Raw genomic sequence first — 27,834 nt, forward strand, 5'->3', positions numbered from 1 at the left:
TATCAGGCTGCCACTGAGGGTGGGGAGAGAACACATGCCAATAGAGAACACCAGTTTGTTGGAGTACATCAGCCATACCCCATTTACCTGCAGGGGGTGAAGAAGCATTGGCTATAGGCCTACAACATCCTATAACTTCATATGTTTTGACAATTTAAAGAATGCATTGTCACTTAAATTGCCTACATACAGACAGAAACGTATTTGTCATTGACCATTAAAGACAGCCAAAAGAATAATGAGACAGACCAAACTTTCTCATATAAAAGCTGACACTATTTAATGTGTTATTTTTGTATTTTCATTGCTACACTAGGCTACTTAATCTGGACTCACTGCCACAGTCCTGGGCTGGGTTTTCCAAAAGCATCATAGCACTAAAATCCTCTTTCATCCATTTAGTTTCAATAGAATTAAGACTATTTTAGTGCTAGGATACTTTTCGGGAAACCCAGGCCAGACCAATTCAGATGTCAACGCCATCTAATGAAACAGGTGCACAGGACAAATGTGAGGGTCAAGTGTTCCAATTGTGGTGGGGATCGTGATCCTTAGTTCCTGGAGTGCCCTGTAAGGGTGAATGAAATTGAGGTTAGAGTGGTCAATCGAATCTCCTATGCGGAGGCCATTAAAATAATTGAGATAACAAGTGATGCCAGTGAAGATATGGTAGTGGATATACCACAGCCAGTAGTAAGTGTTTGCTGCATGACAAATATACCATATGCATTAAAAAGGTGGATTTTGTTGCGTTCCTTGCCACAGTTATAAACTGTACAGCAAGTCTCGGAGAAGTCGAAGAAACTGGACATTCTTGTGGCTGCGGCAGAAACGTTTTTGGGACTCAGGGATTTTACATTTGAAGACTTGCAAGGGGTAATGGTAAGGGAAGACCCACCCCCCAGGTTCCCCTTGAGCCTGTGTAGGGATCAGATGTTTTATTTATTTTTAACTAAAAAGTTGTTTGATTTATTTTTGGTAGTTCCGTTATTTTCTGTTTCCATCACGCATCGTAGATGGCAGGATGCACATTGTGCGATCGCAAATATACCACAGAAGAATGTGAGGTTGCGAAAACAATGCCTCTCTCTTTTCGAAGAATGATCTATTCACTGTATCCTAATTTTGCCTTTGGCACCTTATTTCATATAATTGTACTTTTAGCCCGTCTATATCCCAATGTATTTCTGATTTTAGAGGACTTCGGAGACAAAATTGAGACCTATTCTGTTTCAAAGAAAAGCTGACCCAACAACAAAATGTATTGGCAGAGGGAGGAATCTCGAAACGACCGTTGGAATATATATATATTTTTTTTGAGGTCATCGTCAGTCATTATCTTCTCCACACGCGCACAAGGTAGGGAGATCACCACCAAAGAACAATGTCATTTTTAGTAACAAATACATCTGGTCGACTGTGAAAACGGTAAGACTGAGAAGTGTTAACTACTGCAATGCGTAATATCATACGGAATTGGACAGTTTATGTGGTACAGACTAGATTGATCATCCAGGCAGGATCACTGACAGCCAGCTGTCAATCAATCATGTACAGGTGCCCGACTGTGCGCATGATGCAAAAGAAGGGGGAGGTGTTAGGGAAGGGGGACAATCTATGTTTAAAATATTGAGAATGTGTAATCCATAAAATAGTGACCAATAACAAGCGCCTACGCCGCTTCAGAAAATGTTTCCCACCAAGCCCAGATAGGAACTCATTCGTCAACTTTTGCGGATAGAGGGAACTATTTCAGCGAAGAACTGAGTCGCAGTTCTGACCAGACTGTAAAAAAACTCCACGTATGTTTTTCCCTGTACATCGAATAATATTCAAGGTAAATGAAACAGGAAAACCGAGTAACAAAATTGCACTTCTACCTGGATTTTTAAGGTTTAGATTGAAGAAGAAAATGACTTGCATCATGGAATGACAGCAGAATTGCCACATTGAGAAGGGGTCTCAAGGTTTGAAGACACATGGCTAATCTAGAGGAAAACATTTCTGAGCGGATTGACTGGGGTGAAAAGGCAGTGGTGGGAGAAAAACACAAAGGCACAGAGCGTACTGCAGATTGGACAGGGACTCTGCTGAATAATGCACACATTGGACTTCCTAGCCCAGCACCAGATGTTGTCAAATGCTCCCTAATATCTGGGGAGTGTCTCTACTTCCACTATGGGTGTGATGGTCAGGACGACAGGGGCTGGGGCTGTGGCTACCGCACCTTACAGACCATGGCCTCTTGGCTGTGCCAGAGCTGGGCTCCACCACCACCTAAGGGCAAATGCAGACCCCCACCCAGCCTCCCCGAAATCCAGCACGCCCTGGTCGCAATGGGGGACAAGCTTGCCATGTTCGCTGGCTCTCGCGAGTGGATAGGGACGTTTGAGGCGGCCCTGGTCCTGGACTACTACTACGACGTCCCCTGTAAGGTTGTCCACGTGCGGGGTGGAGGGGTAGAACTAGAGAGAGCTGCTGAGGAGCTCCACCAACACTTCCAGAGTCAGGGGTCTCCTGTCATGATGGGAGGCGACCGGGACAACTCCTCCAAGGGGATCCTGGGTGTGTGCACTCGGCCTGGGGGCCAGGGGAGCTACCTGCTGGTGATGGACCCTCACTACTATGGGCCCAGACTGGAGATGACGTCGGTGCAGGGGCTGGGGTGGGTGTCGTGGAAAAAAGTAGGGTCACTGGATCATAGCTCTTTCTATAACTTGTGTCTGCCTCAGACTTCCCGGAAATGAAACGGACAAGGACAGATCAGTGGGAAAAGAAGCGTTTTCGTAAACTCAGGCAGCCCAATTCTGATTTTTTTCCACTAATTGCAGCCAGATAGAATTCTTGTAAGGACTTAATTGGATAATCGCTTTATTAAATGTCTGTTGTAATTATCTGAGAAAATATTTTTAAAATAATACGTATTTGAAAGAGAACATCTGTTATGATCCACAAAAAAAGATATGTTAAATATATTTCTACTGTCCTGTACAGCAGTAGGGACTGGTAGTGTATGAGTATAACACTATTGCCCTCTTGTGGATAAATGCAGACTTCATATGGTGTGAGGACATTACCATAGAAATAAAATCACTCTAGTTCTGTGTAGGGTTGCAAAATTCCTGGGGCCTCATTTATCAATCATGCATACGTGCAAATCTGTGCGTAAACCCAAGTGTGATTAATCAATATGAATGTTTCCTTCAGAGTGTGCTCAACTCTACCGATACTTCTGTCACAAACTGTTGTGTTACATTAAGTAGCAAATGTGCCTACTCTGGTCTTGGCATGTACTCTCTAGCCAACAGCTCACAGATACAGTGCAGGTAGACTGTGAGGGTTGTCTAGTCTACATGAGATTATTATGGATGAGAGAATATTGTATTTGTCAAATGTCAGTCAAGCATCTATCATCATGTCACCAGAATAAGATTATCAATATTTGTTGGAAAGGAGCATCAACTAGGGATGCATGATATACAGTTGAAGTCTGAAGTTTACATACACCTTAGCCAAATAAATTTAAACTCAGTTTTTCACAATTCCTGACATGTCATCCTAGTAAAAATTCCCTGTTTTAGGTCGTTTAGGATCACCACTTTATTTTAAGAATGTGAAATGTCAGAATAATAGTAAAGAGTGATTTATTTCAACTTTTATTTCTTTCATCACATTCCCAGTGTGTCAGAAGTTTACATACACTCAATTCATATTTGGTAGCTTTGCCTTTAAATTGTTTAACTTGGGTCAAATGTTTTGGTTAGCCTTCCACAAGCTTCCCATAATAAGTTGGATGAATTTTGGCCCATTCCTCCTGACAGAGCTGATGTAACTGAGTCAGGTTTGTAGGCCTCCTTGCTCGCACATGCTTTTTCAGTTCTGCCCACACATTTTCTACAGGATTGAGGTCAGGGCTTTGTGATGGCCACTCCAATACCTTGGCTTTGATGTCCTTAAGCCATTTTGCCACAACTTTGGAAGTATGCTTGGGCTCATTGTCCATTTGGAAGACCCATTTGCGACCAAGCTTTATCTTCCTGAGAGATCTCTTGAGATGTTGCTTCAATATATCCACATAATTTTCCTACCTCATGATGCCATCTATTTTGTGAAGTGCACCAGTCCCTCCTGCAGCAAAGCATCCCCACAACATGATGCTGCCACCCCCGTGTTTCACGGTTGGGATGGTGTTCTTCGGCTTGCAAGCCTCCCCCTTTTTCCTCCAAACATAACGATGGTCTTTATGACTAAACAGTTCTATTTTTGTTTCATCAGACCAGAGGACATTTCTCCAAAAAGTACAATCTTTGTCCCCATGTGCAGTTGCAAACTGTAGTCTGGCTTTTTTATGGTGGTTTTGGAGCAGTGGCTTCTTCCTTGCTGAGCAGCCTTTCAGGTTATGTCGATATAGGACTTGTTTTACTGTGGATATAGATACTTTTGTACCTGTTTCCACCAGCATCTTCATAAGGTCCTTTGATTTGCACTTTTCGCACCAAAGTACGTTCATCTCTAGGAGACAGAACGCATCTCCTTCCTGAGCGGTATGACGGCTGTGTGGTCCCATGGTGTTTATACTTGCGTACTATTGTTTGTACAGATGAACGTGGTACCTTCAGGCATTTGGAAATTGCTCCCAAGGATAACCCAGACTTGTGGAGGTCTACAATTTTTTTTTCTGAGGTCTTGGCTGATTTCTTTTGATTTTCCCATGATGTCAAGCAAAGAGGCACTGAGTTTGAAGGTAGGCCTTGAAATACATCTACAGGTACACGTCCAATTGACTCAAATGATGTCAATTAGCCTATCAGAAGCTTCTAAAGCCATGACATAATTTTCTGGAATTTTTCAAGCTGTTTAAAGGCACAGTCAACAGAGTGTATGTAAACTTCTGACCCACTGGAATTGTGATACAGTGAGTTATAAGTGAAATAATCTGTCTGTAAACAATTGTTGGAAAACTTGTGTCATGCACAAAATAGATGTCCTAACCAACTTGCCAAAAAATTTGTGGAGTGGTTTAAAAAGGAGTTTTAATGACTCCTACCTAAGTGTATGTAAACTTCCAACTTCAACTGTACATAAAGTACACTACCGTTCAATGATCTGGTGTTGCCACCAGCTGCGTTAAGTACTGCAGTGCATAATCTCCTCACGGACTGCACCAGATTTGCCAGTTCTTGCTGTGAGATGTTACCCCACTCAAGGGTTCGACCGATTAATCGGCATGGCTGATTTAATAAGGGCCGATTTTCAAGTTTTCATAACAATCGGTAATCTGCATTGCATTCCACGAGGAAACTGCATGGCCACCTGTTACGCGAGTGCAGCAAGGAGCCATGGTAAGATGCTAGCTAGCATTAAACTTATCTTATAAAAACAATCAATCTTTACATAATCACTACTTAACTACACATGGCTGATGATATTACTAGGTTAACTAGCTTGTCCTGCGTTGCATATAATCAATGCTGTGCCTGTTAATTTATCATCGAATCACAGCCTACTTCGCCAAACGGGTGATGATTTAACAAAAGCGAAAAAATAACAATCGTTGCACGAATGTAGCTAACCATAAACACCAATGCCTTACTTAAAATCTGTTTTTTATAACCTGCATATTTAGTTAAAAGAAATTCATGTTAGCAGGCAATATTAACTAGGGAAATTGTGTCACTTCTCTTGCGTTCAGTGCAAGCAGAGTCGGGGTATATGCAATGGTTTGGACCGCCCGTTCAATAAAATTTTGAAGTTTCATATTTCACTAAAATAATAAACTTTTTGTTTTCGAAATGATAGTTTCCAGATTTGACCATATTAATTAACAAAAGTCTCATATTTCTGTGTTTATTATATTATAAATAAGTCTATGATTTGATATTTGATAGAGCAGTCTGACTGAGCGGTGGTAGGCAGCAGCAGGCTCGTAAGCATTCATTCAAACAGCACTTTACTGCGTTTTCCAGCAGCTCTTAGCAATGTTTGAAGCACAGCGCTGTTTATGACTTCAAGCCTATCAACTCCCAAGATTAAGCTGGCAATACTAAAGTTCCTATAAGAACATCCAGTAGTCAAAGGTATATGAAATACAAATGCATAGAGAGAAATAGTTGACACGTCATAATTCCTATAACTACAACCTAAAACGTCTTAACTGGGAATATTGAACCACCAGCTTTCATATGTTCTGAGCAAGGAAGTTAAATGTTAGCTTTTTTTACATGGAACATATTGCACTTTTACTTTCTTCTCAAACACTGTGTTTTTGCATTATTTAAACCAAATTGAGCATGTTTCATTATTTATTTGAGACTAAATAGATTTTATTTATGTATTATATTAAGTTAAAATAAGTGCATTGTTCATTCACTATTGTTGTAATTGTCATTATTACAAATATATATATAAATCGGCTGATTAATCGGTATCTGCTTTCTGGGCCTCCAATAATCGGCATCGAAAAATCATAAATCGGTCGAACCTCTACCCCACTCTTCCAACAAGGCACCTTCCCAGACATTTCTGGGGGAATGGCCCTAGCCCTCACCCACCAATCCAACAGGTCCCAGACTTGCTCAATGTGATTGAGATCTGGGCTCTTCGCTGGCCATGGCAGAACACTGACATTCCTGTCTTGCAGAAAATCAACCACAGAACGAGCAGTATGGCTGGTGGCATTGTCATCCTGGAGGGTCATGTCAGGATGAGCCTGCAGGAAGGGTACCATATGAGGGAGGAGGATGTCTTCCCTATAACGCACAGCATTGAGATTGACTGCAATGACAACAAGCTCAGTCCGATGATGCTGTGACACACCGCGCCAGACCATGATGGACCCTCCACCTCCAAATCGATCCTGCTCCAGAGTACAGGCCTCAGTGTAACGCTCATTCCTTTGACGATAAACGCAAATCCGACCATCACCCCCGGTGAGACAAAACCGCGACTGACTCGTCAGTGAAGAGCACTTTTTGCCAGTCCTGCCTAAGGCATGTTCACGCAGATGAGCAGGGACCCTGGGCATCTTTCTTTTAGTGTTTTTCAGAATCAGTAGAAAGGCACCGGTACACACTACCAAGTGGGCTATTGTTCAGATTTTGCCCTACTGGAGTTACACAGTAATAGCGTCACTGCTATTAGCTACACGACATGTATACTATGGAACGCCATTTGGGTCTTTTCGTGTCAAAAAAAGATACAGTAGCACAGTCAAAGCTGTACAAAAAAGTCTGCAAACAAGCAAACACCGGCCACAAACAATGTATTTACAATACCGCGTTGGTAATAAAGCATCATTTGTTCGACCGCAAATTCTGGGGTAGCTAGTTTTAGCTTGGTACCAAGCTAGCACCAATAAAACCAGCCTGAAAATAATGACCAGTAGAAACTGCAGTCATTTTCATTATTCTTAGCAATTATCTTGTGAGTAAGTATTGTTGTTCGCCTATTGAAATTGAACTTCAGTTCATGAAAATAAATAGCTAGCCAGCTACTTAACCTTGTTGCCCAAAGCTAACGTTATTAGCAACCAGCTAGCTTCATATGGTTGGTGTGGCTCGACCACACCGGGTTATGTGTTGTGAAGCTAGCCACAAAAAGGATTGGAATTTGCGGTTTGCCTTCAAAATAAAAGTATGTCATTGACAGTGATGCAAATGTGTACAAATAGTAGAATTATGTCATACTTTTATTTTCAAGGCTAACCGCAAAGTCCACTATTGTGGCTAATCCTTATTGTGGCTAGCTTCACATTTATCAAATAAGAGCTGTTTTATAAATTAGGGTTATTTTAGATGATGACACCTAGCTATATAATTAGCTAGCTAACCATAGCTACTGAAACAGATTGTCATTTAGCTATGCTTTTGCGGAAGAACATTGTTTGCATCCATTAGCTAGCTAGCTTTTTTTCATGACCAGCATTGTACGTGCGCGAGACAACTTTACCAGCATCATAGCAAACGTATTGATGAATTGTGACAAATGAAATACGTGTGATAGTGTAATCAATGTGTAATAACGACGTAAAAATTAAATTGTGGTGTGCAGTCATATTCAGGTCCTGATTGATCAACAAACTTATTTGATACGTAAAATTGTGTTATTTGACACGTCAAATAGTGTTAAATAGTATCTATTTTGACACGCAAAGACCCAAACGGTGTTCCATAGAAATCCTGGTTGAGAATGAAACGACAGAATAAATTAACGAAACAGCACAGCAAGTAAGTGAAAGCAATAGGTTTTGATTATGTTTTACTGGTAATGGGGACATATGGGTTGTTAAGAATTGAGGTAAGAGCAGAGGTTAGTTTGGACCTTCCCAGGAAGCGTTGAACTGACCTCCATACTTTGAGTGTGTTAAGTGTAACGGGATCATTGCAGTGATCTTCTACAGACTTGAAACTTCTGAAAAATAAAAGATCCTGTAAGGGGTATTTTGAAAGAGAAGTCTCAATGTCTAACCAAATAGAGGAGTCATCATTTGTGATCCAGTCAGAAATATAACAAAGGTGGGCACACCATTGATAGAACCTGATATTGGGCAGGTCCAAGCCGCCCATAGAACTTGGCAGCTGCAATATTGCCATCTTAAGTCTTGGCTTGCGTTTACTCCATATAAAGGAACTTAGCCATCCATTTACATCCTTTATTACCTTATTGGAGAGTAATACTGGGATCATTTGGATTGGGTAAAGTAGTCTAGGTAAAATGTTCATTTTCAAGAGGGATATTCTACCCAACCAAGAAATCGGGAGAGAGTTCCAGCGCTCCAGATCCTGTCTTATTGTATCAAACAAGGGAACAAAATTGGCTTTGTACATTAGCTGGAATTTAGGAGTTACAAATATACCCAGATACATGAAACCTGAGGGAGACCATTTAAAAGGGAAGGGGGAGAAGTATTAGGTACAGAGTGTAGGCTACCAAGTGGCATAGCCTCTGACTTAGTAAGGTTAATCTTGTAGCCTGAGAATTCGCTGAATGATTCAATAATATTAATAAGAGATGTAATTGAAGTCTCGGGACTAGAGATGAATATCAGGACATCATCAGCATACAAGCTTATTTTATGGTGAACATCACCAATGAGCAGCCCCTGTATAGCAGGCGTTACCCTGATGGCCTCGGCCAGTGGTTCCATAACGAGTGCAAAGAGGAGGGGGGATAAAGGACAGCCCTGTCTGGTACCTCTGTGTATAGAGAAGCTATTTGACCGTAGCCCATTAGTAAGGACAGCAGCCTGAGGATCATCATATAAAACTTTCACCCAGTTTATAAAGTTGTCCCCCAGACCAAATTTATTTAGAGCAAATAATAGGTAAGACCACTCCACACGATCAAATGCTTTCTCAGCATCTAGGGAGAGCACAAGACCATCCACAGCACTTTGTTGGTAGGCTTGAATTACATTAAGAAGCCGCCTGACGTTGTTGCATGACTTACGGCCCCTAATGAAGCCAGTTTGGTCTCCTTTCACAATTAGTGGCAGTGAGTCCTCTAATCTTGTGGCTAGAATTTTAGAAAGCAATTTTCTATCCACATTCAGAAGGGAAATTGGTCTGTACGAGGAACAAGACTCTGGACATTTTCCCTTTTTGAGAATAAGTGAAATGTTGGCTTCTCTCAGCGTTTGAGGGAGTTGGTCATTTGAAAATGAGTGGTTAAACATATCACGCAATGGCTCAAGGATCAGGCCATGGAACTCTTTATAGAACTCACTACAAAACCCGTCTGGTCCTGGGGCCTTACCATTTTGCAGATTCTTAATTGCGAACATTATCTCTTCCTTGGTAATAGGGGCATTAAAGAGGGACCTCTGCTCTTCGGAGATAGTAGGGAGCTCAATCTTACAAATGAAGTTCTCCATTAATTTGTGTGCATCCTTTGGCAGTTCTGAGGCATAAAGGGTTGTATAAAATTTCTTAAATGAGTCACATCAATTTATTTTCATATAAATGATTACCATCAGAATCAGTAATAGTAGCAATTGACTGAGAGTCAGCCCTCTTTTTAGGTAGGTATGCCAAGTACTTTCCTGGCTTATCGCCATGTTCATATAGCTTTTGCCTGACAAATCTCATTTTCTTTTCAGCGTCCTGTGTTAGGAGAGAGTCTAACGTTGATCTAATGACTGATATTTCCTTTAATAGGGCAGGAGTGGGCGTTTTAATGTAGTCCTTCTCTTTAGTTCCTAATTCACCCTCTAACATTTTTTGCTTTTCCCGCTTTTTCCGTCTCTTAGTAGCTGTGTATGACATAATCAGACCCCTGGCATACGCTTTACAGGTCTCCCAAAGGAGCGAGGGGTTATCTGTTGATTGAGAGTTAATAGAGAAAAATGCTTTAAACTCTGTTATAAAATATGATGTGAATGTATGGTCTTTAAGAATGGTTGTGTTCAACCTCCAATGTCTTGACCGATTGAATGCCCCGTTGAGTTTTATGTCCAGGATCACCTCAGCATGATCAGATATGACTATGCTTCCTATCCTAGCGGATAAAACAGACTGCAAAGACGTCTTGGGCATAAAAAAATAATCTATTCTAGTCTGACATCCATGAGGTGCAGAGAAAAAAGTGAACTCTCTGTTGGAGGGATGAAAAGCTCTCCAGACATCAGCATACCCCCAGATCATCACAAATAGCTTTAAGTGACTTAGCTTGAGGAGAGAGTGAAGCTATACCACCGGGAAACTTATCAATAAGGGGGTTCAACAAGCAGTTAAAATCTCCTCCAACCACTGCAGTGTCTGAGTTTAATTCTGAAAAGTCTAGAAATACCTTAGTGAGGAAATCAGGGGGGTGAGCAGGGGGGAAGTAAATATTCATTATGGAAATGTTCTGCCCTTGTAAAGTACCATTAATTATAACAAAGCGACCAAATTTATCTTTCACAAAATTCAAGACCTTAAGTGGTAAGTTCTTTTTCACCAGAATTGCTACACCTCTACTTCTGGATGTAAATGATGAGAAAAACAATTCACCAAACCCTCCTTGTTGTAATTTCAGGTGCTCCTTATCATCCAAATGAGTTGCTTGCAACAGGGCAATATCAATATTTTCTTTTTTCAAAAAAGACAGTACTTTCTTCCTTTTAATGGGGTTATGGCTCCCTCTAATGTTCCACGTACATACACACAGTCTGTTATCTGCCATTGTATCTTGACCATTCAATATCCAGACTGGATCCTACTGTAAAAGTGGGCTGGTACCTTTTTCCATGTGTTGAACTCTCCTCTATCTCACTGAGCATAAACAAAAAATATGAACCCTGAACTCGAACTATACTAAACCCAAAAATTAAACATGTAAAGATCCAAAAGGGGGTTTTCCCACTAGCTAACATGCAGGGGATTTCAACTCTCCAATGTAGACTCTTAAGTCCGCATTGCCGCTCAATAGCCTCATCCTTTATATATATGAAAAAGAAAATCAATAGAAGAAGATTGAGGCTCTTCCACCTAAAACCAAGCCTGGGCACCAATATGGATTCACACATATCTCAGCCTGAGCTATAGCGGCTATTACTTTAGCAAGAAAAATAATAAAGATACGAATATTACTGAGCCGGAGTACGTGAGGACTCACACCACTATTTCATGATCAGATTCAACCAAAAATAAACAAAGTTATTCAATGCTGTGGAGGTGCAGCTTAAAGTTATTTACCCGAGAGAGTCAATAAACGCAGCAGCCTCTTCAGGTGTGTAGAGCTTTTTAGGTGATCCGTTGACCATAATCTTCAATGTGGCCGGGTACAACAGTGCGTAGTCCATCTTCATTCTCCTGAGTCGAGCCTTCGCCTCATCAAACGCTTTGCGTCTTCGTACAACCGCTGTGGAATAATCATTGAAGAATGAGACCTTTGGACCTTTATGTTGACTACCATCAGAGCCAATGTTTCTAGCCGCATCCATGACGCGCTGCTTGTCGGTGAAGTTGTGGAACTTTATAACCACCGGTCGTGGGCGCTGATTGGGACCGGGTATCGGTGCTTGAGAGCGATGGGCTCTGTCCAGCTTCACACGACCAGCCTTAGTGTCCATTTGTAGGTAGCCAGGGATCCATTCCTCAAAGAATTGTACTGAACGTGTCCCTTCAGAATTTTCCGGGACTCCCACAACACGATTATTTCATCTGCGTCCTCGATTATCCAAGTCGTCAATGTGCTCCGCCATTTCGCGCACCTGTTTCTCAAGTGCTTTTATCTTAGCGTCCATAGATGTAGTTGAAGTTTCCACTGCAGCAATTCTTCCTTCCGCCTCAACAACACGTTTCACAAAGCTCTGTATTTCAGCTGAATGGCCTGCTATTGCTTCCAAGACCGTTCTTATCTTAGCATCAATCACTTTAGTAATGTTATCAGTCATCTTTTGAATCATCAGGTCTATTGTGCCTGGATCCGCAATGGTGTTAGCTTCGCTAACGTTAGCTAGCTCCTCATGCACATCCACAGGGGTGGTGGTTTTGGCCGACTTCTTAGTAGTTCTATTGGGCATGTTGTCGGAGATTTTTGCGAAATAGTCGTCAAGACTCATTATATGGTAACTTATTAGCCAATTCTACCACTTTTTCAAGCTAGGAGATTAATGTAAGAATATAAATTTACGAATGCCACGAGAGCTCGCTGAAACACCGTGTTCTCTCTACGGCGCCATTTTGTCCCCCCGTGTAACCTTTATTTAACTAAGAAAGTCAGTTAAGAATAAATTCTTATTTACAATGACGGCCTACACCAGCCAGACCTGGAAGACGCTGGGCCAATTGTGTGCCGCCCTATGGGACTCCCAATCACGGCCGAATGTGATACAGCCTGGATTCGAACCAGGGACTGTAGTGACGCCTCTTGCACTGAAATGCAATGCCTTAACACACACACATGGACGCAGTGGTGTAACTATTTAACTGTACTAGAATGCTTAAAAGGCCGCTAAAATTGTAAATATCGGATATCGGTATCGGCCAAACATGTAATATCGGTGTATAGTCTAATAAACGGCATGGTTTCCCCGAGTCGTGGTGGGAGGACTACACCAGAGGGGGCTGGTGGGAGAAGCTATAATAGGACAGGCTTATTGTAAATGCTTGGAATCGAATAGAGGGAATGGTATCAAGCTAATGGAAACCTAATTCCATTCCAGACATTACAATGAGCCTGTCCTCCTATAGCTCCTCCCACCAGCTTCCTCTGGACGACACAGCATGCCATTGCGTGACTCAAAGTTTACTTCGATATGATCGTTGTTAGCACCCCTATTTCAGTCTTAATTTTTTTATTTTTGTAGCTTTTATGGGTTGCACTGTTGTATTTCATAGTATGACGTTGTATAGTCCCCACAGGCTTTAAAAGGATGATTTTGACCATATATGGTTAATTAGGGGCGTTTCAAAATGCAAATAGCCAACGTCGTGCACGATCACTGAGTCTGAGAACAATTGGTATTTATCAATGGTTATCTCCTACCGGTGTGCATATGAGGCTCGTAGGATTGTTTGATAAATCACACTTTTTCTTTGCCAACTGGAATGGTCAATTTAATTCGTAAGAAGTATTTGAGAATTGTTTCTACGTAATATTGATAAATGAGGCCCCTGGAACTTTCAATAAATTCCCTGGTTTTCCCGAAATCCCAGTCACCGGAATCATGATGGAATAAGCAGGAAATCAATGATCCTCCAACAGGGATTTCTGGAAAACCAATATTTTCCTTTTACGTTCCAGGGAATTTTGCAACCCTAGTTCTGTGGCAGTAAATAAACCTTTAAAAGATGACTACAAGCCTGGTGAATATAATTCCGGAATGTGAATACAGTAATTATCCAACATGAATTCTTATGGATTCACTTCATCTCGTACCAGATAATCAACATCCTTCTATGACGTTCAGTGCAGCCTGTCTCTGCAGTAGAGAATATAAGCCCGGCAAGTTCTCCTTGATTCAAATCACTCTGACTTGTTCTTGTTACCCAGAGGCCAACATGCAAATGAAGCTTCTGATCAAAGAACAGACGTTGGGTTTTAAATAGGACATGATTATTTTACATGGAGAAGGGTTTTACCACCCAAAAATGCTGCTATGTCTATAATCTCAAAAGGCTCTGAGTCTGACTGCACATTTTAGGAGCAGTGTCTGCATGAAAGTGAGATTAGTTTTCTTACAAAAAGCTGTTTCTTGAACTAGCGGTTAGGCCTACACTTCACAATAGTTGTTATACATTGATTGGACAATGGAGGCGGAAGAAGGTTTGAAAGATCATCTTTATTGCTTGTAAGCAACAACTCACCCACAGGCTACATTCATATTTTCAGAATCTACTCGATACAGAAAGTAAATGACAATGTAGAGGTGACATTGAGGCTGGCATGATTGCAATCACTATCACAAGGTTGCTCACTATGAGTCAGGCACACAGTCGTTGTAGAAGATCTGGAAGTTCTTGTCCACGTCCATCCTTCCCCTGAGGAACTTCTCCAGGTTCTTCACCGGAACCTCCACCAGGTGGTTGTTGACGCGGTCATTCAGCCCGTAGGCCCCGAACGCCGGGAACTTGTACCGCAGGAAGTAGGGCGCGTTCTGGTCGTAGTCGGTGCAGCAGTAGGCCGACCACATGTACTCGGGAATGGCCACGCGGTCCAGGTTGTCACGGCGGATCATGTTCCCAGAGGTTGTGACCCCGGTGATCACGTAGGCTTTGCCGCGGCAGTAGTTGTTGAGGCGCTTGCGGATGAGGTCCTCGTGCTCGGCCCAGGGCCCGATATTGAACTCACGGATCTGGGGCAAAAAGAAAGATCATTCCTGTTATTTCCCCATACTTCTTCTTCTTCCACCCTCCCCTACGCTTAAACAGTGTAAGGTAGACACACCAAACAAACTATTATATGTGCAGACTGAACCAACTTACCTGGGGCACCACGTTGGTCAGTGTGTAGGTGGAGGCCTTGTCCAGGGGATCAGCCTGGTGCTCGTCGGGGTTGAGATGCCCTCTCTCGTACTGGACCACGTCAGCATAGTCCTCCAGCACCGCCTGGCTGTCCTCAAAGTTCATGTGCATGTGGGAGGAGGACTGGGGGAACGGCTCCATGTTGCTACTACCCTTCTCTGATGCCAACTAAGGACGGACGGTGGGTGGTGGGGGGGGTAGAGGATACAGACGGACAGAGAAGGGGGAATAGAGCCAGAGGGGGAGAGAGGGGATTTTGATGAATAAATTATGATGAATTTAATTTGCATATGCACAATACTGCTGCCTACATGAACAGATTACAACCATGTCCTATTGTAACACCAATTCACACAGCCCGTGATGCAGCTAATATTAAACTCCTAATTTTGCCTAGAGCAGCAATATTGTCCTCACAGCTCGGCAAGCTTTACCTACTAGTGTATGGATGTCAGTCATCTGCATCCATGAGAGAACCTTTATCAAAACATGTTTTGAAATGACATAATGGGGATGCTGACTCGCTATATTGGAGCATATAAACATTTCTGGCCTATGTTCAAAGGTGAAATCCAACACACACACTACATACACACACAATATTCTACCTGTGGCTCGAACATCCAGGGGAAGTCGACCCTCTTCTCGCCATCGGACTTCTTGAAGGTATAGGCCGAGTAGACAGGGATGTGTTTGTGGGGGTCGTAGAGGGTGACGAAGCGGGGCTGGTCCTCGTAGCGCTGGCAGAGCTTCTTCAGGGAGTTACCGAGGAGGTAGCCCCGAGGTGGGGTTCCCATGTACAGGGAGTCCTTACAGCGCTCCACATGGTTAAAGTCCTCCACCACCCCGGCCTGGGACTCTCGCACACAGCCCAGTATCAGCAGGACCGCCAGGGACAGAGAAGAGTAGATGGATAAGTGTTTCACGGTGACCATGTTAGCTACTCAGTCTCTCTCTCGAACAGATCTTGTTTAGTTGTCTCGTTTGCCTCCCTCTGTGTCGGCATGTGTTCCCCTCGCTCCCTCTGCCCTTCACACACTACTGTTGCTACTTCGTGCGTGAGATTCCCGTCTCTCCCTTCACTCTTTCCCGTGGTAGTCTATAACTCTCTGTACAGTGTAATCTCTCTAATGAAGAGATACTCAGTGGGTCGGCCCATCTCGACTTCCCATTGTCAAGTCCATTTCCATATATTCAAAGTGGCGAGCCGGCCGTAGCAAAGTGAAGAGCATCAGTTAATGTTATCAGTCTTCAGCTTTCTTAGATTACCCAGGACTAGTCCCAGCTAAAGCATGACGCATTGGATAGATGTCTTATACTTGGTAATATGAAAACACAGGCTCTGTTAGGTCCTGAAAGGCTGTGTTTTTTGTTATGCATCTCATGCTCTTTGCTCTGTTAAGAGGGACCCAAGGTCGCCTGTGTCCATCGGTGAAGAACGTAGTCGGAGCTGATTGTGATCTCTCCACTGTAGACTGCCTCTCATCCTCTGAAGTGGAGAGATGCAAAGTATGTGTGTGTGTGTGTGTGTGTAGATCTGTGGCTAGTCTTATCTGCTTATCCTCTCATGTAAAGACTGAGGTGTGAGCAGAATAAGGCTTTGTACAGAGGTAGATTGGAAATGAAACTTCAGGAAGGCTCTGAAACAAAATGGAGGCCTAACTGTGCCGTGGCAATTTCCCTTCAGACTTCTTGTGGATTCATTGATTTTCACTGGAATTAGTATGATGGGTTTCCAGTGAAGAAGTATGTGGAGGTACAGAAAAACAACATTCCATCCAGGAATTTCAGTGAAATCAGTAGCAACTACTTTGTTTTTATTTCTACTCATTATTATTGGTGAAACCTGTCTGAATAGTTGCTGTTTCACTCAGTTTCTGTTGAATGTGGGAGTTGTTTAACACCCAGAGGTCGGATGACACCCCTTCCGTGCAGCAGCTGAATATTGCTCTGAATAAAATGCGTTGCTAATGTATTAGTCATATCATAGCACGCGTTTATATATAGTACATCTGTTGTATGTCAGAAGAAGTGAGTCATCCAACTGTTCGGTGAACTTTATTCAATCAGACGTACAGTGCCTTCAGAAAATATTCAGACACCTTGACTTTTACCACATTTGTTTGTTACAGGCTGAATTTAAAATGGTTTAAATTGAGATTTTGTGTCACTGGCCTGCACACAATACCCCATACTGTCAGTGGTTTTGTTTTTTGACATTTCAAATTTTTTAAATAAAAAAATGAAAAGCTAAAATGTCTTGAGTCAATAAGTTATGGCAAGCCTAAATAAGTTCAGGAGTAAACATTTGCTTAACAGTCACATAATAAGTTACATGGACTCACTCTGTGCAGTAATAGTGTAACATAATTTTTGAATGACTACCTCATCTGTTTATTTTTTTATTTATTTTACCTTTATTTAACTAGGCAAGTCAGTAGGTATGGTGTTCTTTGGCTGCAACTCAGCATTCTTTGTCCTCCAAACATGACGAGTTGAGTTTTTACCAAAACGTTATATTTTGGTTTCATCTGACTATATGACATTCTCCCAATCTTCTTCTGGATCATCCAAATGCTCTCTAGCAAACTTCAGACGGGCCTGGACATGTACTGGCTTAAGCAAGGGGACACGTCTGGCACTGCAGGATTTGAGTCCCTGGCGGTGTAGTGTGTTACTGATGGTAGGCTTTGTTACTTTGGTCCCAGCTCTCTGCAGGTCATTCACTAGGTCCCCCCGTGTGGTCCTGGGATTTTTGCTCACCGTTCTTGTGATCATTTTGACCCCACGGGGTGAGATCTTGCGTGGAGCCCCAGATCGAGGGAGATTATCAGTGGTCTTGTATGTCTTCCATTTCCCAATAATTGCTCCCACAGTTGATTTCTTCAAACCAAGCTGCTTACCTATTGCAGATTCAGTCTTCCCAGCCTGGTGCAGGTCTACAATTTTGTTTCTGGTGTCCTTTGACAGCTCTTTGGTATTGGCCATAGTGGAGTTTGGAGTGTGACTGTTTTATACAGGTGTCTTTTATACTGATAACAAGTTCAAACAGGTGCCATTATTACAGGTAACGAGTGGAGGACAAAGGAGCCTCTTAAAGAAGAAGTTACAGGTCTGTGAGAGCCAGAAATCTTGCTTGTTTGTAGGTGACCAAATACCTATTTTCCACCATAATTTGCAAATAAATTCATAAAAAATCCTACAATGTGATTTTCTGGATTTTTCTTCTCATTTTGTCTGTCATAGTTGAAGTGTACCTATGATGAAAATTACAGGCCTCTCATCTTTTTAAGTGGGAGAACTTGCACAATTGGTGGCTAACTAAATACTTTTTTGCCCCACTGTATCTGTATTTCATTTTGAATACATTTGCTAACATTTCTTAACATGTTTTCACTTTGTCATTATGGGGTATTGTGTGTAGATGGGTCGGAAGAAAAGCGATGTAATCCATTTGGACTTCAGGCTGTAACACAACAATATGTGGAATAAGTCAAGGGGTTATGAATCCATTCTGAAAGCACTGTAAATCACATCTGAAGCTATAGACAAACAGTGAGTTTCTCCAGCATACAGGATTTAAAGCAAATACGAAGCTACGGAGGGGAAGACATGTTTAGCCTCTCAGTTGTTTGGTAACATGACTGTTTTCTTTTCTTTTCACAATGGGGGTATTTTGGTGCTCGTTGAAATTCCTGGCTTTTTCTGAAAAGCACAGGCTGGGATTTTATGGATATGTTCAGTTAAGCATAGTTATATTTTAACATACTGCATGTTATGTATCTAACTCTGGCAGTATTTAATACATATTATTTAGCCGTCTTTGTTTAGGAAATAAGTCAAAGGCTATGAATACTTTCTGAAGACACTGTAGGAACATTATCCAGCATAATTTACATGATCTTTGAGGAGGAAAAAAACATAAATCCAACCATGAGTTTTGTCAATCAAGAGCAGCAATTTAAGAAGACTAGTAGAGTTAACTTGTTTCCATTGCAGAAAGTGTAAATGAAATGTAAGGAGTTTTGGGGAGGCAAAGGCCCACAGTGAGACCAGAGGTGTGTTTGGCAGGGCATAAAGTTCTGGAACCTTCAGATAGAGAATCTCTGGAACTCCTCCAGCTTCTTAGTGGTCAACTCCAGGACCTGGTGGATGAGTGAACGAACAGAGGAAGAGATGGATGAATGAACGAGTGAGTGAGTGAAGGAACTATATTTTTTATTTGCACGTCAATTCGTTGTTAGCAACCCATCCCTTACAGGATTATTTGACACATTTTCACAAAAGTAATATTCTGTATGTAATATAATAGTAAAATAACTAGATTTACCTCGTTGAAGGCGTAGTAGGTGAAGTCTGGAAACCTAGCTGTGCCATGAGGATTTTACTTCACAGGCTGGATTGTCACTGGAGTTAGTATGATAGGCTTCCAGTAAATAAGATTGTGGATCACAGGAGGTTGGTGGCATCTTAACTGGGGAGGATGGGCTCGTGGTAATGGCTGGAGCGGAATTAGTGGAATGGTATCAAATAAATCAAACGCATGGTTTCCATGTGTTGGATGCCATTCCATTTGCTCCGTCCCAGACATTATTATGAGCCGTCATCCCTGTGGACATATAGCAAAACAACATTCCATCCAGGAACTTCAGTGACACAAGTAGCAACGACTTTTGCTAGTTGTAAGACCTGTTTGAACAGTTGTTTTACACATTTCCTGTTGAAAACCACAGGAGGGTAGTGGAAGGTGTTAAAACATCTGCCTGAGGGGATGTCAACCACATTCTCATATCTCATATTCTAGAGTAGAGCACAACCAACCATAGGACTAAACCACAACCTCTATTGTCATGTTGTACTTTATTTGAGCTGGTATGTTATTTTCTTCACAGGTCACATGACACCCCTCCCACGCACAAACTGAATGTTGCTCTGAATAAGAACCTTGCTAATGTCATGTTATAGAACCCATTTTATGACAATATATATCAATTGTATGTCATAAGATGAACTTTATGTAATCAGACACAGATGGAAACATCATTTTGGCCCACATGATCTATGCAGAAAGTATTTGGAGAGGGGGAAAAAAACATGAATCAATCTATCAATAACAGCAATTGAAGAAGACTGCTATATTGTTGACTACTTGTTTCCATTGCAGGAAGTGTAAATTAAATGTAAGGTCTTGTGGTTTGGGGAGGCAAGTCCACTGAGAGACCAGGGGACCTAATGCAGAGCAAAGGCAGGCGGGACACAGTCGTCCACAAAGATCTGGAAGTTCTTGTCCACGAAGGTGGACCTCTGGAGGAACTCCTCCAGTTTCTTGATGGATAGCTCCAGGACCTGTTGGATGAATGAACGAACGGAACAAAAGTGATGAATGAATAAATTAACGATTGAGTGAGTGAATGAACAAACAAATTCATATTTTTATTTACGTGTCAAGTCCCCTTTCGGGACCCATCTCTTGCGGGGTTATTGTATGTGATATAACAGTATATGAGAGTAGACAACACTAAGCCATCGCCCAAGACCTGCCAGATTGCTACATTAGTTTTGTTTGTTTTTAAAGCGTCTTTGAGATGTTCTTTGTCATGAAAGGCACTATATAAAATACATCTATTGTTATTCTAGATTTACCTGGTTGTTCTCCTTCTCATTGAGGGCGTAGTGGGCGAACGCCGGAAACTTGTAGCGCTCATCGTACGGCGCGTTGTGGTCGTAGTCGGTACAGCAGTAGGCCGACCACAGGTACGTCGGGACCGCCACGCGGTCAATGTTATGGCGCCGGATCATGTTCCCTGAAGTGGTGATTCCGGTGACAACGTAGGCGGTGCCGTGGCAGTAGTTGTTGAGGCGCTTGCGGATCACTTGCTCCTGCTCTTTCCAGGTGCCCGCCCTGAACTCTCTGACCTTAAAGGCAGTGTTACTTCATACACAGGTGCCTCTGTTTATTAGTTGCTAAAGCTGGTGTTGGTATTTTACTTTGGTATGAAATGATTTGACTGGGATTTTAATTTAATTTATTTAAAAAAAATGTATCTCAGTCCATTACCCCACTGTTATTTTTTTGTTCAATACATAATGTGACAGTACAATTTTAAGTGAAGAACTTGAAAACAAAATGGCGGACCTGGGGCACCACGTTGGTCAGCGTGTAGGTGGAGGCCTTGTCGTCTGGGTCGGCTTGGTGCTCGTCAGGGTTGAGGTGGCCACGCTCGTAGAGGACGGCGTTGGTGTAGTCGTCCAGGATGGCCTGGGCGTCCTCAAAGTTACTGTGCATGTAGCCGCGCGGGAATGGCTGCATCTCCCTGGTGTCAGAAACTGTGGACAGCTGGGTGGGAGAAGGGCAAACAAACAATGAGAGAGCATGAAGGAGCGATAAATAGTGTCGTAAATATGGATATGAGATTAATGAATAGACTACGTTTTGAAACGCTTGCTCGCTGTAAAAAGGAGACTTTATGATCATTCAAATATTAGCCTATGAAAGGATGTGCAGCAGTCTGTAATTTTCATGATGACCATAGAGTATTGGCTTTGTGTTATTGAATTACATTTAAATGATATAAAGAGTGAAGCTTTCTCTACATTCTTTCAAAAGCGATGGCAAAACATACCTTATGATATACTGGTGAGAGCCAATCAATATGGATTAATCCACTGGACTGGCATTACAGTGGTTGCACCGCAAATGGCGCCCTATTCCCTATGTAGTGCACTACCTTTGTCAAAAGTAGTGGACTAAATAGGGGATAGGTAGCCTTTTGGGATGCAACTATTGACTTGAAATGTCTCCAGGTTACCTGTGGCTCGTACATCCAGGGCACGTCCACCCTTTTCTCCCCGTCGGAGCGTTTGAAGGTGTAGGCGGAGTAGATGGGGACGTGGTTGGCCGTGTCGTACAGCGTGACATAGCGCGGCTTGTTGTTGTAGCGTTGGCAGATCTTCTGGAGCGAGTGGTCCTCCAGGCCCACGGGGGGCGTCCCCATGTACAGGAACTCCCTGCACTCTGGAGAGAGCTCCTTCTCCACCGTTCCCTGGACATCCGTCATCGCCATGGTGACCAGGAGGAAGGCCTGTGCCCAGAGTGGGGCCATGGTGACTTAGCTAGTCTGTCTTTCTGTCTTGGTTCCCCCTCGGTCTTTCTGTCCCTCTTAGTACTTGTATGTGTTTCTGTACCTGCCCTGAGTTCTTGGTGCCGGCAGCTCTGAATGAGAGGTACACCCGTGTGTCAGCATTAGCGCTCCCTAATCTGGGCTCATTATGCAAAGCCATGCACACCTTCTCTATCAGCTGACTTTAGCCGCCTATCATTGACAACCTGAGTTCTATTGAAATAAAGATATCATTGCTAGCCTGGTTCCAGGTGTCTTTGTGCCGTTATTGCCAATCCTTATCGTCTTTGGCATGACAACAACTATAGAAGTTGGCAATACAGCACAAAGAGACCTGGGACCAGGCTAGGCTATTGCCAAAACCTGATGGGTTTTGCTATTGGTGACCCTGGTGGTATGGCTGGACTCCGCTGGATTGAAACTTCTAGTGACTGATGACAGAAGACTGTCACTCCAGAACGAGTGGTTCCTATCAAGTGTTTTTTTCTGAAACCACACTCAGCTGAGCTCGCTCTGAGGTGACAAGTTCCTCTGTGCTTGTGGTTATACAGCATGTGGTAGGTTCAATCTCATCCTAGCAGACTCTGGTTACTGGACTCATAGATGATGGTCTTGTTATGCTGCGTGACCATGTAACGTTGTGTTGGCGACATGTGGGACTCAGGCTGTGACTTGTTGGGAAATCAAAGAGCCCTTGCAGCAAATTCGTATTTCCCTTTAAAGTGGAAACAAAGGTCATGTACCCTCAATGACATGAGTGAATTACTTTGAATGCGTCTGTCAACGACCCATTTGCTAGTAAAGGTCATTGAAGTGTATTTGTCTGCACATGTGTGTATTGTGCATAGGATCAAATGATTGGTGAATGGAAACTCTCTTGATATGTGGGCTAATTTGGTGTTTTGTGCTATTAATATTGTCATGGATTAAATGAAGACAAACAATGAATTAAACATAAATGTATACTGATAGCTTTATTGGTTAGTAATTTCATAAATATCACCATATCATTTATATTTTCAGTGGCAGGAACATCTCCCTCGATCTCTCTCTCTTTTAAAGATTGTCTCTTGATATTCACTCTCATATCAGTTCACACTTCAGGGACACAGTTTCCATTGAACAGCTGAAAGTCCTGATCCACAGCCATCTCTCTATTCACCAACGCCTCCACGCTCTTCGTCGACGTCTCCGTGACCGCGTTATCTACCACGTCATTAAGCCCGTAGGCTGCATAAGTAGGGAACTTGTACCGGAGCTCATACGGCGCACTGAGATCAAAATCAGGACAGCAGTAGGCTGTCCACAGATGTTTGGGTACCCCCACCCGGTTAACGTTACCTCTCCGGATGGTGTTCCCAGTGGTGATGACGCCACTGATGATGTAAGCCGTTCCACGACAATAGTTGTTGAGGCGTTTGCGGATGCCCTCCAGGTAGGGTAGCCAGTGGTGGTGGAGGAACTCCTTAGCCTGGGGAACCACGTTGGTCAGGGTGTAGGTCGAGGCCTTGTCCCCAGGACTGGCCTGGTGCTGGTCGGGATTCAGTTGGCCACGCTCGTAGACGACTGCGTCGGAGTAGTCGGCCAGCACCGCCTGGCTCTCCTCTAGGGCCAGGAGGCTGGAGGGAGAACCGGGGAAGGGCTGCATGTTACCCGTCCCAGAGCCACGGGACAGCTGGAGGAGAAAGGAGGAGATGGAAGAGGGTTAGAGCAATGTCAGCGTGTGATTACACAGACAGAAAATAGGTACAACACAGTATATGAGCCAAGAGGAGAGCGAGAGAGGGGTAGAGTGCAACAAATCATTTCAGATAGAAAATGTGAACAGGAATATAGTTTGTTACTACTGTGACAATGTGTATCTACTACCTAGACTTTGTCACAGGGAAAGCTGTTCATTGTGAGGGCAATTTCATTGTGCGTCACGTTTATCAAGGCTAGTAAACCAGCAGGTCAGAGCACTAGAGGGAATGTTTTAATGTGCTCTACTGTCTGCGTATCGCCCTACGTAAAGCCCTATTCTCCCCACTGTAGCAGACATTCTATTCTTTGAATGACTCACCGACTCCTCTTCTTCAGTTTGATTTGATCACAGACTTCAATAGCACAGACCATTGTGTCTCTATGACTTTGTCTGTGTAGACCATGGAGATGCTTGATCTCCACCAGAGAGACCTATCAGTATAGTTAGTAACAAACAAAAAAGTCTAGGCCCTTACCTGTGGTTCGTACATCCAGGGCAGACCTTCCCTGCTCTCACCATTGGATCGTTTAAAGGTGTAGGCGGAGAAGAGGGGGATCCTGCCTGCTGGGTCGTACAGGGTGGCGTAGCGCGCCTTGTCCCCGTAATGCTGGCAAACCTTCTGGAGGCCCCGAGTCCCCTGGAGGCCCCTTGGGGCCAGGCCCCTGTACAGGAACTGGCTGCATTCCCTGAAGGAGGAGTCCACGCTGGAGTTTACTGGGGGAGGTAGAGGAAGCAGGGCCAGAGCCAGGAGTACACAGGACAGCAACATAGTGCGGTGTGGATACACTATCCTGTCTGTCTGTCTGTACCTGCACCGGACGGTTAGTGTGGCTATGGACAAGAGAAGGAGAATGGGAGGAGGGAAGGAAGGAGGGTAGGAGGTGAGATGAAGGGAGGGCTTCCAGAGTAGGTGATGTCATGATTTCTTCAGCAGGTCTGAGAACAGTGTTTTAGAACTGTAGAATAGAACTGGTGAGAACCATAAACCCACTGATAGTATGCAAAGAAGTGACTCTCATTCAGCCAGTGCTATCTGTGTGCAAGCATTGGGTTACCATGGACGTGTGGTCAGCTAGTCGACTCATGCACCAGGCCTCTACCATTGTTTTTACACTGCACCGCGTATGTCCCATATTCCATGCAAATATTGGCTGTGAAACTACATTGAACAGAATCTTTTTTATTACGTTACAACATTACAGCTGTAGCTTACTATGGTACTTTCATTGAAGCAGTATACTGTAGTCCTGTCGGTTTAAGTTCCATGCAGCACACTTTGTTCAGAGCGTTTCTATGAGGTGTGAAGAAAAGTGTTGCTTCGTGATGTGGTTTCTCACACGTTTGAGACCGACGAGAGCTTTTTGTTGTATTTTCAGTTCAGTTGATTGATTGTGCATGACAATTATTGACAGTTACTTTGTAAGAGTAGAAAATGTGAAATAAAATAAAACTTCCTTCAATTGGTCAATTTACACCCCCATTACAGTAAAAAAAACTAAAACAGACACACACACACACAGGCCTATCTCTTCCTTTTCTTTTTGAAGGTGTTCTCTGACACACAGTCCCCGTAGAAGATAGCCAGATTACTATCCATGTCTGTTTGTTTCTTCAGGAAGCTCTCCAGTGTCTTTAAAGGCACCTCCATGACTCCATGGTCCTCCTGTTCATTCAGTGCATAGGCACCATAGCTAGGGAACATGAAACGCACCTCGTAGGGAGAGTTACGGTCGAACCGTGGGCAACAGTAAGCCAACCACACGTGTTTGGGGATCCCCATGCGGTCCTCGTTCCCCCGACGTATGGTCGCCCCGGAGACTGTAACCCCGGTTACCACGTAGGACTGCTTTCCGCGGCAGAAGTTATTGAGGCGGCGGCGCACGGTATCCAAATAGGAGCTCCAGGTCTCTTCCAGGAAGTCTGTGATCTGGTACCAGGACATTAGCTAACATTAACATAACATTCAATTCTAAATAGGATTATAAACTGGGTGGTTAGAGCCCTGAATGCTGATTGGCTGACAGCCGTGGTATATCAGACCGATTGACAAAACATTTATTCTTACTACTCTAATTATGTTGGTAACCAGTTTTTAATAGCAAAAAGGAACCTCAGGGGTTTGTGGCATATGGCCAATATACCACACCCTCTCGGGCCTTATTGCTTAATTATAACATGATTTATAACGTCCCAAAACCATTCAAAAAACATATTTGAAAACAAAATGGCTGACCTGGGGTACCACGTTGGTCAGGGTGTAGGTGGAGGCCTTATCGTCTGGGTCCGCCTGGTGCTGGTCTGGGTTGAGCAGGCCTCGGGAGTACTCCACGGCGTCTGAGTAGTCCTCCAGCACCGCCTGGCTCTCCTGGATCAGAGGCTCCGGCTCATCACTAGGGGGCAGCACCTTCATGTTCCCCACCCTCATTCCCAGACACCAGCTGTGGAGTGATTTGGGGGGGGTGATGATTTAATGACAGATAAGATAGTTTGTAAAAATAGGTTTTTGAAAAGTTGAATTTAGATTGTCATCTAACCACTCTTACTATCATTCGTTTAGGTGGAGAAAAAGCAAGCCCTCATGACAAAGACAGGACCCCCAATGCATTGGCTGGTAAGTCATTAAGATGGGACTGTTATTGCAGGAGAATACTGCGGTATTGCATGAGAGTATCACAGTACGTTGCAGCTGAAGATCTCTCTCTACCTGCTGTGATGATGTGACACGATAACAGATCTCTACCTGTGGCTCGTACATCCAGGGCGTGTCCATCCTCTTCTTCCCATCGTTCTTCTTAAAGGTGTAGGCTGAGTAGAGGGGCAGGCGACGGCTGCCGTCGTACAGGGTAGCGTAGCGCGCCTTGTCCCCGTAGCGCTGGCAGATCCTCTTGAGGCTGTCCCTGGTCCCGTCGATGCCTGTTGGTGCTGCCTTCATGTAGAAAAACTGTCTGCAGTCTCTAAAGCTGTCGGATACACTGGCACCAGACAGCCATATCCCTGCCAACAGGAGGAGGGCCAGCAGGTAGACCCGCAATGGACGCATCTTAGCCTGGGTACAGACCCTACAGCGGAGAGGGTTGTGGCAGTACTAGGAGGAATAGGGAAGGCTGTTTATACATCCAGGAGTAGACTACTGTAGGGTTCAGTACCAGATGCAGTCCACACAGCACAGAGGGAGGTTGACTGCCAAAGCAAGGAAATGGCTCTGTATGCAAAGTGGCTATGCATAGGACTGATTTGATTGGATGCGTGGTTGGCTAATCATGGAGAGCAGGAGCACATGGGTGAGAGGACTTCAAAAGTAGTCTAGTGTTAAGTGGAATGAAACTTCTGGGCCTAATCTTGTTTTCTAGTGCCATGAGACATTCATCCATCTGTCTGCGAAGGGTTTCTCGTAAGTAAACATCCACTTTCACACCAACACACATTGCAACAGCTTGTGGTGGTATACTGTGTATAGCCAAAGAAAACTACAGGCCCCGTCTATATAAACAAAGCCTTGACTGCAACAACAACAAAAATACATCCCACATAGTGATTCCTTCAGTCAGTCAGTCATCACACAGACAGACAGACGGACAGGTCAGGACGCTCCATTGTTCTAGGAGTTGATTTTCATCAACCTCATCATTACCAAGAGATTGTGATTGATATGTCAGGTAAGAGGTTACTCTATATCAGGGGTATTCAACTGGGGTTCCATGGAGATACTGCAGGGGGTCCGCACATTTTTTTCTAAAATGTTTTTCATTTTTATTTATTTAAAATATCGCTAGCAACAACAGAATAAACACATTTTGAATTACATACATACATACAGTAGAAACTATGATAATATATTCTTTCTAATGATGTCAACTTTATTTATCAAACCCTAATATTGAGCAAATTGCACTAATTGGAGCTAATTACAGAGAAATGATAGTCAAAGTATCTGACATAGGCTATGAAAAAGCACCCGTTAATACTAGTCGCTGCAAGTGCAAAGGCAATGGTGCCGCGTTAGCGGAGACTGCATTCACGGTAA

The 27,834-nt window shown here is 43.3% G+C and overlaps 5 protein-coding genes across 10 annotated transcripts in view; 2 read left to right on the forward strand and 3 right to left on the reverse strand.

The window, feature by feature from the left end:
• The first annotated feature begins 1,015 nt into the window (after positions 1-1,015).
• Positions 1,016-27,834, forward strand: part of LOC112235627 (perforin-1) — a 31,029-nt gene continuing 4,210 nt past the window's right edge. Inside the window, exons 1-2 of one of the 3 annotated variants that reach the window (XM_042327178.1) lie at positions 1,016-1,359; positions 26,368-26,421. In XM_042327178.1, coding sequence (XP_042183112.1) covers positions 1,260-1,359; positions 26,368-26,421 — 154 coding nt within the window. In that variant the 5' untranslated portion in view covers positions 1,016-1,259. Of the gene's footprint in view, positions 1,360-26,367; positions 26,422-27,069; positions 27,202-27,369; positions 27,467-27,834 lie in introns of those variants that run through there. The other 2 variants (XM_024404105.2, XM_024404107.2) reach the window with 2 other exon arrangements.
• On the forward strand, positions 1,606-3,417 carry ufsp1 (UFM1-specific peptidase 1 (non-functional)). The gene has a single exon (XM_024404112.2). It carries the CDS (start codon positions 1,980-1,982, stop codon positions 2,745-2,747), a length of 768 nt encoding a protein of 255 aa, XP_024259880.1. The 5' UTR covers positions 1,606-1,979; the 3' UTR covers positions 2,748-3,417.
• si:dkey-85k7.10 (endonuclease domain-containing 1 protein) lies at positions 14,245-17,051 on the reverse strand. Its single transcript, XM_024404108.2, has 3 exons — positions 15,554-17,051; positions 14,907-15,113; positions 14,245-14,776 (listed from the first exon to the last, which is right to left on the reverse strand). Exons 1-3 carry the CDS (start codon positions 15,878-15,880, stop codon positions 14,399-14,401), a joined length of 912 nt encoding a protein of 303 aa, XP_024259876.1. The 5' UTR covers positions 15,881-17,051; the 3' UTR covers positions 14,245-14,398.
• LOC112235629 (endonuclease domain-containing 1 protein) lies at positions 19,789-22,505 on the reverse strand. The gene is made up of 4 exons (XM_024404109.2): positions 21,755-22,505; positions 21,082-21,282; positions 20,589-20,861; positions 19,789-20,291 (listed from the first exon to the last, which is right to left on the reverse strand). Exons 1-4 carry the CDS (start codon positions 22,046-22,048, stop codon positions 20,175-20,177), a joined length of 885 nt encoding a protein of 294 aa, XP_024259877.1. The 5' UTR covers positions 22,049-22,505; the 3' UTR covers positions 19,789-20,174.
• On the reverse strand, positions 23,015-26,847 carry LOC112235630 (endonuclease domain-containing 1 protein). 4 transcript variants are annotated; one of them, XM_042327180.1, is made up of 4 exons: positions 26,551-26,847; positions 26,044-26,248; positions 25,522-25,737; positions 24,501-24,641 (listed from the first exon to the last, which is right to left on the reverse strand). In XM_042327180.1, the coding sequence occupies exons 1-4, from the start codon at positions 26,592-26,594 to the stop codon at positions 24,633-24,635; spliced, it is 474 nt and encodes a 157-aa protein (XP_042183114.1). In that variant the 5' UTR covers positions 26,595-26,847; the 3' UTR covers positions 24,501-24,632. The 4 variants fall into 4 exon arrangements, with proteins under 4 accessions (XP_024259878.1, XP_024259879.1, XP_042183114.1 ...); XM_024404110.2 differs by lacking the exons at positions 25,522-25,737; positions 26,551-26,847 and adding an exon at positions 23,015-23,741 and having other exon boundaries at positions 24,286-24,641; positions 26,044-26,182; XM_024404111.2 differs by lacking the exons at positions 26,044-26,248; positions 26,551-26,847 and adding an exon at positions 23,015-23,741 and having other exon boundaries at positions 24,286-24,641; positions 25,522-25,638.

Source organism: Oncorhynchus tshawytscha, linkage group LG09, assembly GCF_018296145.1.
Source record: "Oncorhynchus tshawytscha isolate Ot180627B linkage group LG09, Otsh_v2.0, whole genome shotgun sequence".
In the NCBI taxonomy this organism is placed as follows: domain Eukaryota; kingdom Metazoa; phylum Chordata; class Actinopteri; order Salmoniformes; family Salmonidae; genus Oncorhynchus; species Oncorhynchus tshawytscha.